At 43.5% G+C, this 22206-nt stretch overlaps 1 protein-coding gene across 2 annotated transcripts in view; it reads left to right on the forward strand.

The window, feature by feature from the left end:
• Nucleotides 1–13409: 13409 nt before the first annotated feature.
• The window catches only part of WWC1 (WW and C2 domain containing 1), a 75021-nt gene continuing 66224 nt past the window's right edge, over nucleotides 13410–22206 (forward strand). The window contains exon 1 of one of the 2 annotated variants that reach the window (XM_033139837.1): nucleotides 13410–13708. In XM_033139837.1, the coding sequence (XP_032995728.1) occupies nucleotides 13507–13708 (202 nt within the window). In that variant the 5' untranslated portion in view covers nucleotides 13410–13506. The remainder of the gene's footprint in view (nucleotides 13709–22206) is intronic. The other variant, XM_033139836.1, reaches the window with a different exon arrangement.

The raw sequence follows: 22206 nt of genomic DNA on the forward strand, positions 1-22206 counted from the left end.
GTTTGAGCTTTAAAGCTTTGTGAGTGCCATTTTATTTTTGTTCTGAAGCTTTCCCTGTGAAAACCTGCTCTTTAAAGCTGAATGGGAGCAAACAGCAATCCATGGAAAGCCTGAATTGCCATTTGTTACCCCTCACCTTTCAAGAGCAGGTTTTTGTGGGAAAAGCTCTGGGGCAGAAAGAAAGTAGCACTCGGACACAGAACATTAAAGCGCAAACCTCTGCCTGCAAAGAGCAAGGCAAAAGGTAAGTGTGGATAAGCCCTAGTAAAGTTACAGGTAGTTCTATACTGAATAGAGAAGTCCCACTGCATGCTTCCAAGAAGACCGACATAAAAATTTACCTTGATGTAGGAAAACATGTCTGTAATATTTAATAATGCAACTAGGGAGTTGTTTAAAAGTTATAAAGAAAAGTCTTAAGATAAGCATTTTGCTCAGCCATGGGAAATGGACAGAGCTGGATGTTGGCGTGACTGTGGAGGGTCACTAAATGAAGCAACTAATATATTCCAGATGTCTTGTGACAAGAAGCATGTATTTACAAATACAGAGCATATTTTGTTTAAGTCCCAACAATGAGCATTTCCTCATCTTTATAAAAGTACTTTGCTTCATGACATTTAGTAGACTTCATGGAAATTCTGGATTTTGTATTGGCAAATGTGGAAATTGTTAACTCTATTTTCTGTAAGCCTCTGATTTAGTGTAATCATTCCACAAGGCAAATGATTATTTTTATGATGCTAACTTTCTCAGCCTATGTTGCCTCTGCTACAGTCAGAACAGTACAGTGTTCTACTATTTTGAGAACCTTGAAAGACTCATGGGCTTGAAGTAAATCAGGCCTTGAGAACTTTGATCTTATTCTCATCAGTTGAGCCATGGTTGATTTCATATTGGATCTTAACCTATCAACTAACTACAAATTAATGGTGTGAAAGAATTGGGGACATGCAAGATTTTAGTGTTTCCTGACTGAGTTATCAGGACACAAGATGTTTGTTGTTGTTTGTTTATGTTTCACATTTTTCTTAGTCTGGGACTCAAGGTGGTTTACAAAGATAAAATAGAACAAAATAAAAACAATGGAAAAAACAATCATTAAAATGTAATTAAACACTAACAGAATTAAAATAGTATTTTAAAATCCATTAAATGCAGACAGTAACATTAAAAATATTACAGCACCAGCCCTTTCCTCAAAAACAGTCCATTCCTAAAGACCTGTTGGAATAGAAAGGTCTTCACCTGCTGGCAGGAGGAAAGTCTAACTTCTCTAGAAAAGTTCAAAGTCTGGGGCAGCCACTGAGAAGGCCCTCTTCTATATTCCTACCATGCATGCCTGTGAGGATGGTGGGGCTGAGAGAAGACTTCCCTTAAAGATCTTGCAGCATGGGCAAGTTTGTATGAGGGAATACAATTTTTCAGATGGCCCAGTCCTAAGCTGCATTGGGGCTTTATAGGTCATAACCAGCACTTTCGCTTGCGCCCAGAAATAGGGTGGTAGCCCATGGAGCTGTTGGAACAAGATAGTCGTATGCTTCCCATAACCAGGCCCAGCAATAGTCTGGCTGCGGCTCTTTGAGACAGTTGAACTTTCTGAGCTCTTTACGAAGGCAGCCCCACATTGAGTCTTCAGGGGAGTCCCACATCACTAAAGCTGAAAATGTGTACTGCCTGCACAGTAGTATATAACATAGTCCATCTGCAGCACTTGGCAGCTGCAGGATAAACTTTTTGGACACAGTGAATTGTGCTGCCACTTCCCAAACTCAGCACAGACCAGTATGTATTCAAAAAAAGGCAAGTGGGACAGCTGACTCCCTTGGATGAACCATAATCCTCATATTCTAACTTTTGTAGAACCTGAGATATGACACTATTGATTCTGACCCTTTTCCACCAGATGAGGGAGAGCTCTTTTCCCTGCCCGTCCCAAACTTTTCTGACTCTCATCCACCTTTACTCACCATGCAGGGAACTGCTGATGCTGGTTTCAGCTCCAACTGAAAAACTACTGCTCAGCTAGGGAATTCTGTTCATAATAATAATAATATAATAATTTATTATTTGTACCCTGCCCATCCGGTTGGGTTTCCCCAGCCACTCTATTCAATCCTCTCCTCCTTTTTCTTCTTCTTCTCTCAACTATCAGGTTAGTATGAAGCAAGTGCCTTGGACAACCTTCTGAATTCCAGCTGATTATTATTGGCCACAAAATAATACAAGTTACAATCATATTCCACTACTATTAGACAAAAGCATGCAGTAGTTTTTCACCTTGATCAAAAAGTTTCCCAAAACATGCACTGAAAACAGATAAACGTTTCTGGAAAACCCACCCCAGCAAGGTCTTGTAGGAGGGTGAATTCATGAAGTCACTCATCAAATGTTTAACTAATTCAAAACAAGCCATTATTTATCCCCTTTCTCCAGATCACCCTCAGAATTTCTTCTTTTACCCAGACTTGTTATATATTATTCAGACAAACCATTTCCTCACTTTAATCCATAGAACCTACTGCCCCTACCATTTCTCATTATAATGGCAGAATGTTGTTCAGCCAGCCCACCCTTAACATATGGCCACAACTGTAGTCCTATAACTAGTAGGGCTCAGGAATGCAAGTACCTTGGAGCATCCTTCATTTGTTCAAATTATTTGTGTTTGCCCAGCAGTTGCCACACTAGCACATCTCTGCAAGGGGGCAAGTCCAAACTGGGGAAGATCTTGCACAGGAAGAAGAAAACAACATTGGTTTTCACCTACACGCCTAGTTTAAAACATTGCCACATGTGTGCTAAGCAACACTGGTTGCTATGAACCATCCGCCCAGAGCTCCATTTCTAGCATTGTTCACAGTGTCCTGTTGCAACTGGTTTTGTCAACAAATGAATGAGTTATTTGAAGTATGTTTGTTTATGCTTTTTAATATCCACAGTTCTGATTTATGTAGCTTATGTTTCCCCATATAACCAAAAGACTGGCATGCATATGGTAGTTTCCATTATATGCAAGCATTGACTCTCATAGACTGCAATCCTTAGCCCGCTTACATTGGGATTAAATCTCATTGAATTAAATGGGGTTTGCTTCTGAGTAGGCTCATATATTTCCAAAAGTATATGCTGCCCGATTAACTTTCAGTAAGGAACCATGAATTGATTGTAACTGTTTGCTTGTTATTCCTTTATTAGTAATTGACAAATATTTTTTTGTGCACAAGAGATTTTATTTTCATTCTGCCATAGTGAAAGGCTGTGAAATGTATCTTTAAGAAAACACACACCTATATTTAAAAGCAAGCAGATGAACCCAAAGAGAGAGTGTTGGTGTTGGGTGTGTGTTTGTGTGTGTGTGTGTGTGTGTGTGTGTGTAAGAAGCTATTTAAAAAGTGTCCTAGCAATCAAGAAAGATACTTCTGACTGGCCAAGTTTCCTCATTAACTTCTGAGCAAATACAATGAACCAGCAGGCAATACAAATGAAACCAAATCAAAGTACATTCCAGCAGTATCTGTGCCCATAGTGCTGACCCACCAAGCTTTTTTTTAAAAAAAACACACTAATTTAAATATGATTCCCTCCAACTGAGGCTAGAGCACAATAATGAACCACCAAGCAGGCAATGCAGTATCTGACCCAGCAACACAAATAAATAGCTTTCAGCTGAAAATGTATTTACTCCTTTGCATTCCCCCATTCCTGAGTGGCACAGAATATAAGGAGATTTCACAGAACAAATTCCAGAGAAGTAGCCACATTAATCTGCTTCAGTATAAAGGAGCAGGAAGCAGGAGGAGAGAGAGGGGGGAAAGTATTGTGGTGGCTTAAAGACACAAATGTCCTGTGGCAGAAATATTATGCCACAATAAGACAATTAAGCATTAGCCTTGAAAGTGCCACAAAACTTAGTGCAACCCTCTCAATATGTAGTTGGACTTGTCCTCCTGTATCCGGTGGTGATTACTCCCTAGTTAGTATCTCTAGGATTGCAGCCTGAGTTGTTTTCACAGGACAAGTTTTATTTGGGAGGCGACAAGTACCAAAGACAAAACACATTCATCTATGTATCTTCAAGAGTACAAAAGGCATTGTGTGGCATAAAAGCAAATTCAGTTGTACCTCAGAAGTTGAATGGAATCTGTTCCCGAAATCTGTTCAACTTCCAAAATGTTTGATAACCAAGGTGCAGGTTCAAATTGTCTGCAGGAGCTTCCTGCATGCAATTGGAAGCTGCGGAAGCTGCACCAGACGTTCAGCTTCCAAATAATGTTCACAAACCGGAACACTCACTTCCAGGTTTGCGGCATTCGGGAGCGAAAATGTTTTTTGTTCCAGGAAATGCTTTACCTGTTGACACAATGAATAGCTGGGACAGTTGTTTTCCTGATCAATTGACCACATTATCCTACACTCAGTGTCCTCCGTATCCAAAGCAAATGGCCTCAAGTTGCTGCCACCATGCACTTGAAATCTGTACCCCGTAAAAATGTTTCACTTTTGGATCAATATCATAGCTGTCAACTTTTCCCTTTTTTAAAAGGGAAATTCCCTTATTCCGAATAGGATTCCTCGCAAGAAAAGGGAAAAGTTGACCGCTATGATCAATATGTCAGAGGATAGATAGACCTACTTAGTAAGGCTCTCTTGCTCTATGCATGGTGGGGGGGGGGAACCTTTTTTTTAAAACTGAGACAGCAAGTTAATAGGAAAGAGGATAAAGCAGATAACTTTATTCTCAAATATGAATTCTATCTCTTTCCAAATCACACCACCAACACCCATTACTGATAGACTGCAAGACAGAAAGTAAGCTCACTAAACCATTCATACATGCAATGTGTGCCTGAATAGGATATCAGCGCCTGGGAAGCATTAAGGTCCTCACTTTGCAGGCCCCCCTCCCATATTTCCCCTAATGAAATAATTGTACAGTAAGTGAGAGCTTGGGGCCAACACAAGATACTTGATTCCATAGTCTTTTTTATCCACATTGCTGAGAGAGTCTTACATCAACAGTAGAAACAACTGGTTGCCCTTCTAACATCTGTAGGTTTTAGTGGTAAGGAATTAAGTATTTCCCTTGCTACAGACCTAATTGTAGAGTGATAGAAATTTCTACTGCAGGTGTACAAAGTACTAATGATTACAAAGGCGATGCAGAACAAACAGGCTGCTGAGTTACTTAACAATCACCAGCCAAGCCCTGTCACTTAAATTCCACATGACTCATGCCTCCAGAGCAGGTGCATGCCTGACACACATTCCATAGGAAGAGGGTGCTTCACTGAGTGATGTTTGCTCTGTACTTAACAGGTTATGACATCCCAAGGCCTACTCCTTTCCAGTAAAGGTGGAGGTGTATTTTTTGGATTTTTGTTTTTTAAAAAGTTTTTGACTATGTTGCCACTGGGCTTCATAGCACCTCTGTGCTCTCCCCCCCCCTTCTTTTTATTGGAGCAGCACTGAGCACAGAACTGCATATTATGGGATAGATATTACACCTGTCCAAAACAGTAGCCTTCATCTCCTCTGCTTTTCTCTCCAAGTAAAATGTAATAAGAAGGGATGTCTGACATGAAGTCATCACAACCCAAAGTTTTCCACTTCAAGCAGTGAAAGTGGATTTGAGGACCACAACAATGAACACACAGATCTGAAAACTAATATTGGGCTTAATATCACATATAACCTACCTTGTTTCCAGGCCAACAATGAGAATACACACACACACACACACACAGAGAGAGAGAGAGAGTCCTTTTTTCTAAAAAATGACTGAAACCGCCTTGGTCGCGCTGGTCGATGATCTCCGGCGGGCTAGGGACAAAGGTGAGAGCTGTTTCCTAGTTCTGCTGGATCTCTCAGCGGCCTTTGACACCATCGACCATAACATCCTTCTAGACCGGCTAGAGGGGTTGGGAGCTGGAGGCACTGTTATACAGTGGTTCCGCTCCTTCCTCCTGGGCCGTGTTCAGAAAGTGGTGGTGGGGGATGAGTGTTCAGACCCCTGGGCTCTCACTTGTGGGGTGCCTCAGGGTTCTGTCCTCTCCCCCATGCTTTTTAATATCTATATGAAGCCGCTGGGAGAGATCATCAGGGGGTTTGGGCTGGGTGTTCATCAGTATGCGGATGATACCCAGCTCTACCTCTCTTTCAAATCAGAACCAGTGAAGGCCGTGAAGGTCCTGTGTGAGTGCCTGGAGGCGGTTGGAGGATGGATGGCGGCTAACAGATTGAGGTTGAATCCTGACAAGACAGAAGTACTGTTCTTGGGGGACAGGAGGAGGGCAGGTGTGGAGGATTCCCTGGTCCTGAATGGGGTAACTGTGCCCCTGAAGGACCAGGTGCGCAGCCTGGGAGTCATTTTGGACTCACAGCTGTCCATGGAAGCGCAGGTTAATTCTGTATCCAGGGCAGCTGTCTACCAGCTCCACCTGGTACGCAGGCTGAGACCCTACCTGCCCGCGGACTGTCTCACCAAAGTGGTGCATGCTCTGGTTATCTCCCGCTTGGACTACTGCAATGCGCTCTATGTGGGGCTGCCTTTGAAGGTGACCCGGAAACTGCAATTAATCCAAAATGCGGCAGCTAGACTGGTGACTGGGAGTGGCCGCCGAGACCACATAACACCGGTCCTGAGAGATCTGCATTGGCTCCCAGTACGTTTCCGAGCACAATTCAAAGTGTTGGTGCTGACCTTTAAAGCCCTAAACGGCCTCGGTCCTGTATACCTGAAGGAGCGTCTCCACCCCCATCATTCAGCCCGGACACTGAGATCCAGCGCCGAGGGCCTTCTGTCTGTTCCCTCACTGCGAGAAGCAAAACTACAGGGAACCAGGCAGAGGGCCTTCTCGGTAGTGGCGCCCGCCCTGTGGAACGCCCTCCCATCACAGGTCAGGGAAATAAACAACTACCTGACATTCAGAAAAAACCTGAAGGCAGCCCTTTTTAGGGAAGTTTTTAATGTTTGATATTGTTGTATTTGGTTTCTGTTGGAAGCCGCCCAGAGTGGCTGGGGAAATCCAGCCAGATGGGCGGGGTACAAATAATAAATATTATTATTATTATTATTTGAGGTACGCTCATTTTCCTACTCAATGAAATACTGCCCATCAATGAGGCCAAACTTAGATTCACAAAATGTTTAGGGGTATGTGTACCCCTGCATCCCCCCAGAAAAAAGCACACTCATACACACAACACACACACACACACACACACAGAGAGAGAGAGAGAGAGAGAGAGAGAGAGAGAGAGCTATGATTACTGGGATTCCCCTAGATTATGTGTTAGGCAAGTAGAAGTGATACATTGTGTCATGAAACAGATCTCTTAAGCATAGGTTTCTTTAGCATATCCTGTTTCTCTGTTTAGTATACAAAACTCAAGTCCATGGATTGACAGCGAGGTTATCTCTTGGCCAGGACAACTAACTTCAGGGGAATAACCCTTGGCCGAATGCTTCCTCCATTTCCCATCCTTCGGGGTAGGTAGAATGAAGTGATGCTATATCTTTCTAAACATCCATCCATCAACTTCTACTGCAATCACATTCCACAGCAGGAGGGCATACAAGATGTTGCTGGGGGGCGGGGGCGGGGAGTAATATATCCAATACTTCCTGCTTGTGACAAAAATAAGGGACACAGAGTTTCTCTTTAAACTTCCTGTCTACTCCCAGCCTGTTTATTACCGTAGTTTCCCAAAGGACCAAAACTTACTTTAAAATTCAGTACATTGTAACCACTCTGGACATTCATCAGGTCTCCAGAGTCACTTTACTAAAATCCTCCATTACCTGTATTATATAGGAAGCAAGCCTGGTAATAAGACTCAGTAGCAACCTGGGAAGGCAGACGGGAATTTCACAAGGCACAGAATGCAGTTGAAGAGCAAGAGTTTATTTATATACAGATATTAGAATTTGCACAGTGTTTAAAACAATGCTTATAAAAAGCAGCCAAACACTTAAAAAGTAGAAAATACTGGATCGCTGGTTTAGAAGTTATGGCTAAAAAGGTTCTTCAGTGACATAAGTAGTGATCCACAAGTACTTTTTCAAAACAGAGACTGATATATGTTGTTTGTTGAAAAAAAGGAGAAGCAGGAACTGTGTTCCATGCCGGGTCATGCAATGCTACAATTTCTCCAAAAGAGAATCATATGCATACACCTGGATGTGCTATGAGAGTTGAAAATTTACCAAATCAGGATTAAGAGAAAAGGGGGAGGATTTAAAGACTAGCCAGTCAGAATATGAATTGTCAGAGTTACTGCATGCATTTGCGGGTAGGGATAGAATTTGTACCAATAGCTTTTTAAATGTTGAGTGATTAAAGAAAGATTGTAAGCACCCCCTACATCCCCACAGAGTAGTCTTCCAGGAAGGATTGCTTCTAATGCACTCAGGAGACACAGAGAGTTGAGATAACTTCACATCAGAGCAAGATGAAATAGGTGGGGATGAGATTTGAGGCTTCATAGATACAGAACCAGGATGGAAGAAAGGACGCTAGTCTTGGGCACATGTAACAAACTCTTCTCATACAAATGACCACTCATTCCAAACATACTATTACTTACTGTTAAATTCTCATCCGCCTGCTTCATGGTGCATTAGTTTGCTCTGTGATGGCCTGTCTGCTAATATATTGTTGCATGCCACACCAATCTCTGAGCGGTGTAAGATTCCAGGAGTTCCAGGAGCTTACCCAGAGTTCGTGCTTCTTTTTAGAAATGAGAAACAGTGGAGACAGTGGTGTGTCTTTATGATACATGGTTTAGTTACACATACATATATACAACCTGAGCCTACAATGGAGGGGTTCACAATATGAACACCCCAAATGGCTTTGTTTCTCCCATAGCCACAGCCTTGGATTCAAACAGAAATCAGCCATGGCTCTCTGCCTTTCCAGCCTGCAACTTTCCCCTCTAGGTCACATCACAGCAAACCCTAAAATTCCCTAAAATCCAGGCTTTATTTGTTCTCACTATCTGGGTGTTGAGGGAGGACACCCAGTCATTTGCATCTCCCACAAAGCCTCTTCTTTTGTTCTCCCTACACCTCACCAGGAGGCTAGCCTGGCCTGATTTTAACACTTGCTGGACCCAGGGATTAGACGTCCGACACCCACAAACTCATAACAATATTATCATATTTAATCATTCAAAATGAACCTCATCCATTTTCAGCATGTAAGATGGCCAGCCATGCTCTATGTAACACCCCCCCCCAAAAAAAATACTCCAAAGCAAAACAGCAGCCAATTAGGGAGAGGTACTACAAAGCAGGTGGCGCTGTGGTCTAAACCACTGAGCCTAGGGCTTGCTGATCAGAAGGTCGGCGGTTCGAATCCCCAATACGGGGTGAATGCCTGTTGTTCGGTCCCAAATCCTGCCAAACTAGCAGTTCGAAAGCATGTCAAAGTGCAAGTAGATAAATAGGTACTGCTGCAGCAGGAAGGTAAACGGCGTTTCAGTGCACTGCTCTGGTACACCAAAAGCGGCTTAGTCATGCTGGCCACATGACCCGGAAGCTGTACGCCGGCTCCCTCGGCCAATAAAGCGAGATGAGCACCGCAACCCCAGAGTCATCTGCAACTGGACCTAATGGTCAGGGGTACCTTTACCTTTACCTACCACAATACAGGAATAGCTGAGGAGTCAACAGTGGGAGAGTCTCCCTTCATTCTGTACAACAAAGATAATAGCAAACAAAGTATTAGGCATTCTTATCTGCATGGCTTTTCAAGCACTATGGAGACCAAAGCAATACACAGAGCTCATACTCACCTAGATCTGGCAGGCCTTGTAGGGGTAACTAGCAGGGAGCTGCCCCTGTGTTAAAAACAACAATGACACTGGATTAAAATTTATTGAGATTGTTTAGATTATGCTATGTTGGTCCTTGAAGATTCGGTATTAAATAAACAGATGTTTTGTTTTCAAATCACATAACATTATTATGGCTTGACGTAAGCAGATGGTGCCTTTTCCTGTCCACTGCTGAAGGAATATCCTTTTGTTCCATTCTGCCACAGCACCTCAGTGGGGTGAGGTGTGTGTTTCCCTGGGAGTGTTTTAAAGACAAAGAAGTTGGGAAGAAACAAAACATACTGGCCTAGGGAAGAGCAGCAATAATATCTTTATCAATTGGTGGAAAATAGAGAAATCAGAAATGCCAATTACAATTAAATTTAAAAAATTCCTTCCACTAGCACCTTAGAGACCAACTAAGTTTGTTATTGGTATGAGCTTTCATGTGCATGCACACTTCAATTAAGTTATTGTAGGAAAACATAGAAATCAAGAAATGACAACTCCAGTTAATTGAGTCTAGGTTGTCCGTTGTATACCTAGGTTGATATTTGCATTCATCACATGGTAAACTAGTCAGTATTACACACAGTGGCAGGTTGCTAGGAATTCACAGCAAGTTCCCTGTTCTGTATAGTAAACAACACTCCCTTTTACATAGGTAAAAACTATTATACCACTGAATCATCCACCCTCTGCCTTATTTGTACATGAGCCAAGAGTCACCTGTCTATTACTTCATAATTCAAACATATTTTGAAAATGTCAAATTCTTTTGTTGTGACTGTCAGTGATAAGATGAACAATTAAGACTGTGCTCCTGTGTAGTGACATGACACATGTGGGTAAACATGCATAGGATTCTATCCCTGTAAAACACAACTAATTCTATCAGATACACTTAAATCAGAGGTTTTCAACCTTTTTGAGTCCACAGCTCCCTTGAGCAACTACATTCTTTCTGTGGCAACCCTGTGGGGCTCAGGAGCCCAGTTATGTCACCCCTTGCCTGCAGAGCTGGCAGCCTCTCACTCTTTTTTGAACACCCTCCCTTGTGGAGTGTTCCTTCAGCCTTGGGAGTCTTCTGGGCAGCTGTTGCTGCCGCCCCTGGTCTCTGAGCTGCCCTGTAGAGAGGTGCCTCTTCACACTGCCCCACAGGGGCCTGGGACTTGTCTGTGCATTCCCAACAGCAAGGACTGGTGGACTGGCTGGCTGGGCTTCCTTGCCGCTTGCTTGCTTGCTTGCTTGCTTGCTTGCTTGCTTACTCCAAGGCCGCCTCAGCACCTGGCAACCAGCACCCCCTGGCCGGCACCATTCGCCTACAGAGCTTGTAGCCAGGGCTGCTGCAACAAACAGCTGCACAAGCCTTTGGGAGGCAGAGATGCAAGAGGGCATCAGAGGGGGCGGGGGAGGAAAGAGGGATGGAGGCCAGTGTTGCCCACAGCATCCCTGACCATCATTCAAGGCACCTTTGTGCCACGGCACACTAGTTGAAAACCACTGACTTAAATGGATGGCCCTTACCAGAATTTTAAAACATTGGGGGGGGGAGCAATGAATTAAAACTTTGTCTTGAATATTAAAAAACAAAACTAAAGAACTACAAGGAGTGGAGGAATCAATTTTTATTATTGGAGTTGAAAAATACATTTATTATAAAAATAATGGTGTCGGCAAATGGCAACAGGGACCTTAATATCTGTTCTAAATCAGATTGTTCAGCTTTATTATGAGACAAGAACTGCAGTGACGAGGTGAAGGGCAACCTGACAAAATAAGTGGTCATTACTGGTGCTCTTCCTCCATATGCAGAGGCGCTTTCTTCTGGTGCATCCTTGTGATTGGTGGAGTCGTGCACTTGCCATGGCATCTGTGGTTGGCATAATGGTTTAAGTTATTTTAAAGTTTGCTGCATTTGTGTGACACTGACAGCTGAGCATAGGTAATGCAAATGCCATCCTTGAGTGTGCTCAGTATTTCCACTTCAGTTGTAGTTTCCCATGAAATGGGCAGCTTAAACAATGTTTGTTCAGTCTGAAGATCTGTGAAATTGAAAGCATTTATAAACAGTGTTGCGTTATAAATCAGTGTAATTTTTCAGGATATACAGAAACTCTCTCCCCCCCCCCCAACCTTTGGCACATGCTTGTGGTGATACACAAGGCTGGTGCTCCTATGCGTAGGGTGTGTGTGTGTGTTCTGTTGTACATCTGGAAATGTGGGGGCACTTGCTGGGAAAATTTCCATGTAGTGTCTTCAAGACTAACAGTTCTGACCACATGGATATTTTTGATGAAATAAATTTATTTTCCAGGTACCGGTATGTCTGCAGAAAGGTATATGGAAAATTCCCCTGAGGATAGCTGCAGCAAAAACAAAGTCCTGTGGCACCTTGAAAGAAAGTTACCAATTTCTTATGGTGTAGGGGTAAGCTGCAGTCCTTTGCTGAAGTGGAGAGTCGCGCCTCAAAGCTCAAGGTAATTAATAATTAATTAATTAATTATTCGAAGACATCGAAGAGCCTTGTGACAACTTTGTCACAAGGCTCTTCGATGTTTTCCCCGGGGTAAAGCCGGCAGCACCTCCGAGCCTCTTTCCCCCTCTTCGACTGACAACAGGGGCCCTGCCATGACCCCCGTCCATCCCGACGTCTCTCGAGTGCGTCTTCCCCTTTTTCCCCCGTCGCCTTGGTGCCGCCTGCTTCCTCGACGGCAACCTGTCTCGGACCCAACGAGGCAGCCACGTTAAGGAGTGGACTCCTCAGGTCTCCTTCTCAGTTCAGAGACTTCGCATAGAGCGAGATGCTGGGGGGGGGGGTGAACCGCCTCCCCCCGTTTCCCCCAAGCAGCCTGAGAACTCACCTCCCGCTGTCCGCAAATACTGGCAGTGGGGAAGCGCGTCCTCCCCAGTTGCCTCTGTGCAACTCCCCTCCCCCCCCGCCGCGTTCCTCCCCGTTCTTTCCAGGTTCGGCCTCTCCCAACTTGGCCAGAGGCTGGGGAGTATCTAAGGCTCCCCGTGGATTCTCAGCTCCTCGCTCAGTCTAGGCAGGAGCAGTAGGAGGCGGCGGCGGCGGCGGCGGCGGGGCTTGTCTCCAGCGGCTGGCCGTCTTTGCGGTAATAGCAGCCTCCGACACATTCCCCTCTGCGTGCTAGTGTGCGCGCGCGCCATGTAAGGTTGAGGCGGCTCTACTACCTGCATTACAGTAGCACCGGCGTGAGAAGGGGAGGAGGAGGAGGGGAAAGAAGGAACCTGGGAGGCAGGCTCAGCATTGTGAGCGTCTCTCGCCGGAGCCATTCGACGGAGAGGGAGCTCGGCTGGCGGCACAAGAGAAAGCCTGGCGGGGAGCGTGGTGGGCTTGGCCCCGTCGAAGGACTAGCGCTGTCCTTGCAGCTCTCGGGCTCGGGGGAACTTGCCCGGCAAAGGGGAAAGAGGGGAGCCGGGTTGCCCTTTGCTCCTGGTGGGGACGGACAGAGCGAGGCTCGACGGGGCTCTCCGGCGCCGCTTGCAACACCTAGAGGAATCGAACTCGCGCGCGCCCCTGCCCCTGGCGCTGCCCGGCTGAGGATGCGAGGCTCCTGCCCCGCCGGCTGCCTCGCTCTCGCCCCGCGGCCCGCTGCGGCCCCTCGCCCCGGCCCGCCGTTCCAGCTGCTGGGCTGGGCGGGGGGTTTCTGAGCTCTTTGCATGGGGCCGCTGCCGGGCTCGCTCGGTCTGTCTGTCTGCTGCTGCTGCCGGCGGCGGCAGCGGCGGAGAAGGAGGAGGAGGAGATGCCCAGGCAGGAGCTGCCTTTGCCCGAGGGCTGGGAGGAAGCTCGCGACTACGACGGCAAAGTCTACTACATCGACCACGCCACCAAGACCACCAGCTGGGTGGACCCGCGGGACAGGTGAGGAAGGACGAGAGCGAGCGAGCGAGCGCCGGCTGGCCGGGGAGGAGCTTGGCTTGCCAGGCGAGGGCAGCAGGTGCCTGAGCTCTCCCGGGCCAGGAGGGGAGCCACTTGGGGGCGAAGCGTGCGCTTTCACACGCCTCCATCTCGCCCCTCCTCCAGCTACGCGCGAAGATAGCGGGAGGGGTGACTTGAGAGCAAGAGGGAGGCGAGGATTGGGGCCGGCTGGGGGGGGGGGAAAGGTGGGCGCCACTGTTTTCAATGCTTGGTCTCCACTCTGGAAGATGCGAAGTTGTAGTGCAGTTCAAAAGGGGGTTTCTGAGCATGTGCAAAGCGCCTTTCCCTCGGCCCTTAAATTACTCTAGATTTGACGCAGGCGCGCACAGACAGTGGGAAGCGTTAGCCCCAGGCACCTGTGCAGCTGTAAATGGCTGAAAGACACCATGGGAAGGAGGCCTACTCTAGAAGCTGCCTTGTTCAAATCAACTTGCCATATGGAACAAACCACTCACATGTAGCATTTAGTACTCATAAGCTTTCAGAGGCCTGGACATAGCTGGCAACCTCAAGCTAATTGTAATTATTTACTACATTTTTTTTTAGACCTCTGCACACACTTTTCTTGTGGTGTGCATTATTTTCTTTATCCTGCCCGCATTTTATTCCCCAATCACCCTATGAGGTAGATTAGGTTTACAGTGTGTGCCCCCCAAACCACCTGGTGAGTTTCATTCCTGAGCACTGTAGTGAACAAAGTTGTCCCAGAACCTGTCATTCTAGGTGCTTCTCCATTTGGTAGATGCATGTATATGAGATAGGCATGTGTGAAATGTTTACATGGGTAAGCACTTCACTTGTGCCTATATCAAGTTTGTCTCAGTCCTAAACTGAACTGTACAGGAGAAAAGGCTGACACCTTTCTATTTTAGTCTTAAATTGTAAAAAGGCAAGGGGTGGGGAAGTTATGAGAATCAAGAAGAGTCTTGTCCTCTAATTCCAGAAGTATGGCATAGCCATTGCTGTGGTTACCTGGTGCCCAGGGAAATCTGCTTGGGAAATCCACTCCCAAATCACTTCAGGGACGCTTCATTCTATATTATTACAGCACAAGTTCTAAAGCTCAGCTTTGGCATGAAACTTTGAAATTCAGCATACCAGTCCCTATCCCAAGGGTTCCATTTTGCTGTCCTGCTGGTGGTTGTAGTGACTGCTTACTAATAGTTACCCTTACCTTTTTGCATTTTGTACAGTGAAACCTGACATTTGAATGGGTTCCCAGATATTTATGTAAATTGAATGTTACCTGGAATGATGCTAGTCAGGACTAGCTCCTTCCTCCATTTTTTCAGACTTGTCAGAACACAGTTGCACCTGCTCAACTGAAGGTGTGTCTCAGGAAACTGGAGGAATCAAACAGGTGCATAGAACCTGTCAGACTCCTTGGTTGCTACATGCTAAGCCAATTTAGTTTATTATTTTTTTAGGAACAGCTACATCAAAATTTGCCACCAGGAACACAATGATATATTGCTTATAGGAGACTGTTGCCAAAAGCAACGATCATCTCTGTGCAGCTACCTATAATTACTGGTTATCTTGCAGATTGCATGATGTAGAAGATTTGTGAGGGGTACATGTTGGTTCCTCACTTGCCCCGCTTCTGAAACACTTTCTTCAGATGAAAACATTTTAGAGCATCTCTGCCTATCTCTATTCTGAAGGCACCAACGATCAAATCAGTATAAAATACCTAAGTATGATAGTCTTAAGCAGTGCTTTTTTCTTTAAAAAATGTTTAGGGATACTCTCATTTTCCTACTCATATTGAAATACTGCCCCTCAATGAGGCCAAAATTAGATTCACAAAATGTTTAGGGGTATGCATACCCCTGTGTCCCCCCAGAAAAAAAGCACTGGTCTTAAGTACAGTATGCATATATGGGTAAAGCTTCTGTTTGAGATGAAAAGAAAATACTTTAATGTTGAGAATATGGCTGGAATGCTGGAATTTGTTCCAGAGCAAGATGAACGGTAGGAAATGTAGAGCAAAAACTCTGTAAATGGGCTATTTTTGAGACCAGCATAAGATCCTATTCTGTTTTGTGTTGGATCTCACTTTATGGAGCTTTTACTTTTGCAGATGATTTGTCTGGCCAGGGAATTTGAGAGTGAAGCTTTGTAGAATTTCTGTCATGGATACAGTACAGCATTCACTCTGTTCTTTGGTCACATTCATGGCTGACAAACTTTTAAGTGTTTAGTATTTGGAGATCCCCCCCCCCCCCGGAGCTGTTGGGGCGTGAGTAAAAACAAGTATGTATTCTTGGAAACATAATGCTGCTGTACACATTTGGGCAAAAGCCCAAATATCACAAGTTGCCACTCCCAGGTTGTAAGAACAGAATGCAGGTAATTTGGTTGCCTCATTGTTTTTAGTTGCAACAGCATAACGTCTTTGAAGGCTGAAAACCTGAAATTTTGCAAAGGTTCACTTTGTGTTTTAATTAAAAGTGTTGGAAATTAAGATTTTAATAGCACTATAAAATATTCAAGTGCAGAACTAAAAATAAGTATTTTGTTGTGCCTTGCTACTCTTTCTTCAATACCAGTTTAATTCAGAAAACCTTCAAGAACACCAGTTTTGCTATCTTAGCAATCAGCTGCATTTTGATTCTATATATGCAGACAAATGTTGGTTTTGTTGAGATGTACAAAATATCATAGTGTTTGCTTCTAAAGTTAAGCAATTAGAACATTAATGTGGGTGCTGGATTTGGAGAAGCTGTGCAGGATGAACAGTCCAGAATATCTGGAGGGCTCCATGTTGGGGAAGACTGCTCTAAATAATTTTTTATCTATTTATTTATTGCTGAGTCACTTACTGCTTTATTTTCTTTCCTATTTCCAATTCTCTCTCTTTTGACCTCTTCTACGTAAGTTTTAAAGTTCATGGTACTTCTGTGAAAGGTATACAGTGCATATGATACAGTGTAGTGTATATGAAATTTTAGATAACATTTAACTCCTTTTGCAAAAGATTGCTTCAATCCTCCTCCCAGCAAAGTTAGGCAAATATTGTAACCAGGCTTATTTATTTATTTATTTATATTAAAATATGCCTCAAAAAGAAATGTTGATCCAAATATAGCATTGTTTTTCCATTAAAAATACTAATCGTGCATGGGCAATAAATTTCAGACTTTGTGCCTTGTCAGCTCACATGTCCATCTGATCTTGCTTTGAACTCAGAAGAATTCTTAGTCTTGTGCAGCTTAAGCTTAATGAACAATTAGTTTTCAAAAGGTACTGAAATACTGTAAACAACCAAAAGACTTGTGCATATGTGGTGTGACTTCAGAAATCCTGTTGTCAATATTTTGTTCTATAACAAATATCTTGAAGGAACACTGCTGTGTATTTGGTTTCATAGGGTGGCAGTGCACCAGTTTCTCTATTCTTGTAGTTTTAAGGTGATTTAAGAACTTATATACTTCAGTCTTGAGGGTGAATGGTTTCGGTCCACCTAGGCTTTTAAGAACCATGTTGTTTTCCACAAAAAAATATGTCATATGCACAAATGTGATGATATAACAATAGTTAAAGTGATTGTTTTCTTTGTTCTCAACGTTGTTGGGTCAATCTAGCAACACTTTGTTATGTAAACTATATTGCATCCCAGAATCGTAATAATATATATACTGTAATATATCTCATAAATTCATAATTGCAAGAATATAAAGGTACCCCTGACTGTTAGGTCCAGTCGTGGACGACTCTGGGGTTGTGGCGCTTATCTCACTCTATAGGCGGAGGGAGCTGGCATTTGTCTGCAGATAGATTCCGGGTCATGTGGCCAGCATGACTAAGCCGCTTCTGACGAACCAGAGCAGTGCACGGAAACGCCGTTTACCTTCCCGCCGGAGCAGTACCTATTTATCTACTTGCACTTTGATGTGCTTTCAAACTGCTAAGGTGGGCAGGAGCTGGGACCGAGCAACGGGAGCTCACCCCGTTGTGGGGATTCGAACCACCGACCTTCTGATTGGCAAGCCCTAGGCTCTGTGATTTAGACCACAGCACCACCTGAGTCCCTTGCAAGAATGTAGTAGTCCTCATTTTATGTGCACATCTAGGATGCCACTTCACATTTCCTATGTTATGTTTGTGAGAACATAAGAGAGCGTGGTTTTGAAGTATGCTTGTAGAGAAAATGGAAATAGATTGTGAGCAATAAAGGACTCTAACTGGGGTGAGGGAGAGTGACCTAGGTGTAGCTGGGTGTGGGCTTTGAAGACTTAGGTTCAAAGTCCTGCTCTGACCAAAAGAAGCTCATCTGGTAACCTTGAGCTCTTGCCTCAAGCTGCCTAATATAGAGTGGTTGTGAGGATAAAATGGGAATGATCTCATGTACATCATTCTGAACTCACTGAAGGGAAAGGAGGGGGGGGAATACCTATATAGTAAAATTAAATACCTAGATTGATAGGGGGATCTGCCTCCTTGATGTAAATTCTATATTGCTTTCTGTGCCCCGTCTCCTTTCATTTTCAAGTACAGTGGTAGGTCCAGAGGTCCATTCTTAACCTGAAACTGTTCTTAACATGAGGTACCACTTTAGCTAATGGGGCCTCCCGCTGCCGCCACACCGCCGTTGCATGATTTCTGTTCTCATTCTGAGGTAAAGTTCTTAACCTGAGGTACTACTTCCGGGTTAGTGGAGTCTGTAACCTGAAGTGTTTGTAACCTAAGGTGTTTGTAACTCGAGGTATCACTGTACTTTTTTGCAGTTGCCTAGGTAACTTAAATATTTGCAGGTTAATATACAGTATATGTTTTCTGTGCTTTTCTTCTGTTACTGAGATTAGTTTAAGGATCAGAAATTAGGGTTCTATATGCATGATTGTATGAAAGGTTTATTTTTAAAAAATGCCTGTGCACACAAAACGTTGCCATGAGCAGAAACAAAGGGAAATGATGACTGAGAATTTTAATCTTGAACAATTAAAATGCTAGATCACTGCTGATCTTGAAACATTCATACATGGACATTTTCAAGAGTTTATATACCCTTTAAAAGATTATTTACAAGGTTCATGATTCATTATGCTTACTTAGCGCTGGTGCAGTAAATTACACTAGTAAATGCTAAAGCCAAACCTCTCTCTGGTATAGTACTAGTGATAGTCATTAAAACCAGAGCGTGCATAGATCCCAACTTCCTGCAAGTGGAAGGTTGGCAGAAAGAGGCTGGGAGGCGATTGCCACTTACTCTTTACTCCTTCGAACCCAGATAATGGAATGAATCCATGTCACCACATACCGGTACTGTATTATCTTTCACAAAACTAATGTTCTCTGACAATTCCTTTGTTTCTTAAACACTGTTTATTTCCCTCTGCATTTTTGAATTGACTCATCTACATTCTATCTGATCTTGCAGTGTTGTTCAATCTATATGGAAATTGCTCCTCATCTTTTTCTGACCTTGCTATCAAGGCAGCATCTGTGGTGAAGCAGAGGTTTTAATTTAACTATTAGCAATAAACCATTCAGCTTTAATTTAAAGCAGCCAGAGTCTTGCCAACTAGTGACTGTGTAATTTTTCTGTGGCAACACTGCTTAACTATACGCTTCCTAAGAGCATAAACCAGGAATGGGGGAGCCTGAGCCCCATGGCCAAATGCTGACCCATAATCCTCTCTGTTGGGCCCTCCCGACTCTCCAAAGACCACACCCCTTTCTTCAGAGCACATCCTTCACAGGTCTTTTCCCTTCCCCTCCTGAACGCTTTCACCTGGCTGAATAGTGTCCTTGAACTGTGATAATGTCTCTTGCTTGCCTTAATGTAGAAAGATTTTGTGTGTGTGTGTGTGTGTCTACATCCCTCTGACTTGCGTGGCTGGATTGTAGCCTACTGCACAAAGGTAGGAGTCACATCCACTGTTCTGCCTGCTTTTGTTTCTAGACCCACTCACGTTGGTTTCTGGCACTGCCTTGCTGCAGGCATGTGCCCCCTGCACGGTCTCCTACTAAGGGGATGCAGCTTACAAGGAGTTCTCTGTTTCTGTCTCTCTCTTGCACACACACAGCACTCAGCCATGCAGCTCTGTAGGATTACACCATAGTTTGTATTGCAGGCAATCTTTGATGACCAGCTGAGTCCTGGCACCAGTATATTGTTTTTCTAGCAGGTATTCAATTTTTGTTTTACAAGTTTTGATTAGCTGATAAATATTACTTGTGAGGAACTGTAAGGGGTGGAGACAAATAATGCATCTAATTTTGATTTGGCTTCCAAAAAAACATGAAATCCAAGCTTTAAATCTTTCTGTCCTGTGGTTCTGGAGAGAAAGTTGAATATGTGAAGGCAAATATTGCTGATACTTGTTCCCAGTGCCAGTCAAGCCAGTGTCATTTTTTTTTTAAAGCTGTTGAGTGCTTAAAGTGTGTTAACATTGGCATTCTGAAGATGAGCTTAATCCAGCCTGGCTTCCAGGTTAGAAAGACCACTGGAGTAATGTGGGGCAATGCCTGTGACAAAATAAACACATTTCTCTGCAAGGCTTCAATGTGAATGCTTCCTCTGCTGTTATACTGCTTTATAAGTGTTGTTTAAAAAACTCACTTTTAGAAAATTGCTGTATTTGGTTTACATTGTGCTAAGTATGTACACTTGAATCCCACCAGAAGGATTTAAGGTGCACTTAAGTTGCTCGTCTTGGAAACATGCTTTGTTAATACAGTTTTAATAGTTACTAGGTTTGCGGTACACTCTCTCTCTCCTTTTTTTTTTTTACTGTCAAATATACTTCTGGAAAAGTTACAATACACTGATAGGGGTGGAGAATCAAAGCACTCTTTCTCTTCATTGTCCTTTTCAATTCCACTCCCCTTCCCCCAATACACTTTCAGATTGAAACCACCTTGCAGTATTGCAGTTAGTGATGTTCTGTTCTGTTTCTGTTGATCGGCTGATGTGAAATGTGTTCTGTTGGTACTTAGGAGTAACTGAATCCATCCTCCAGAGAAGGCTGGATAAGTAGCCAGCTTTGGCTAGGGTCTATCATGAGTGCAGTTGGGTGATTTTGCTTTGCTACCCAGTCAAGAAAGGGCAACAGCAGGCATTGGATTGGGAAAGTCTGCAGCTGCATAAGCTGCAGTTCTGCCAAAAAGAATAATGAGAGCAGTCAAGAAAAGGAACAAAAGCAGCTGAGAGATGCCCCACATCTCTGAGATTTTTTTCTGGGTTTTCATTTGCAAATTGGCCCTGTGGTATTTGTTGTTTGTGCTTCTCACTGAACTTTCTTATTCTTCTCAAATCACTTTCTTTGAGAACTCTTATTTTGTTTAACTAAATTTAATTGCATTTCACTGAGGCATCGTTTAACTGCTAATTACAAACCTAAAGTGAATTTCTGAACTATGTTTATAACTGAGATTTTCTACCTTAAAAAAATAAAAGATTTTCCTATATTTAACTGTTTAGCATTTATGTAACAGACAATACAAGTGAAGATCAAAGTACTTTACACCTATAAATTCGTGAAGGTACTTTGCAATAATCATAACTGATTATATATCTCTCTGCAGGCCCATGTTTAAAATCTTTTCCTAGCTGTTAGGCACTTATAAATAACATCCCCGCTGTAGCAATTGGAATAAAATATTTGAATACTATGTGTTTTCCTTTCAAAACACATTTTACAATGACTATGTTTAGTACAAAGTACATTTTTTTGGTACTAAAATACAGATAATGAAGAATATCAAACTGAGACTTTTGTGTATGTGGGCTATATCCCCCCCCCCAAAGTGAGACTATAAATGTGATTTGGGTCATTTTAAAGTGGGTTTTTCAAGAGTTTCAAGAAATGTCAGGATTTAGTAATAGAGATGTTGTTTCTGCTTTGGGAATTTAGCATTTGAAGTCTTGTGGAAAATGCAGTGTTTGGTAATTTGGCACGTCTCATTTCTTCATCTTACATGGCTCTACAGCAAGCAAGAGTAATGGCTTAATTAGGGGTAGCCTGTGGTAGTCAGTGTCTGTGCACATGGTTACTAGCTTAAAACACAGTGAGGTAGTTCTTTCTTGCTGCTGGTTTGAAGCTGGTTCAGGAAAAACCCATACAGAAAACACAAGATAGATGTGGGTGGTGGCTAATGTGTGTACATGGCTTCCCAAATCAGCAGTGGGATTGAACTGGGGGCAGAGTGAGTGGGAGAGTGTACATAGGCAGTGTGAAGGAGGAAGTCCAGGCTGCTTGAATCAGAGATTATTGGCTTGTATTGCCTTGTAGGGTTGCACCCGCTGAATGACTAGAATAGGGTAAAATTACATTGTTTATCTATTTCATTAAACAATGTATGTACCACTTAACTGCAATTGTCTCATGGAATTGGTTCTTCTTCATAGACCAGGATTGCTAAACCGATGTCCCAGGGATCTTATCAGGCCCTTTGAAGTAGGGATGCACAGTGGCGTAGCAAGGTAAATTGGT

This window comes from Lacerta agilis, chromosome 2 (assembly GCF_009819535.1).
Source record: "Lacerta agilis isolate rLacAgi1 chromosome 2, rLacAgi1.pri, whole genome shotgun sequence".
Classification (NCBI taxonomy): domain Eukaryota; kingdom Metazoa; phylum Chordata; class Lepidosauria; order Squamata; family Lacertidae; genus Lacerta; species Lacerta agilis.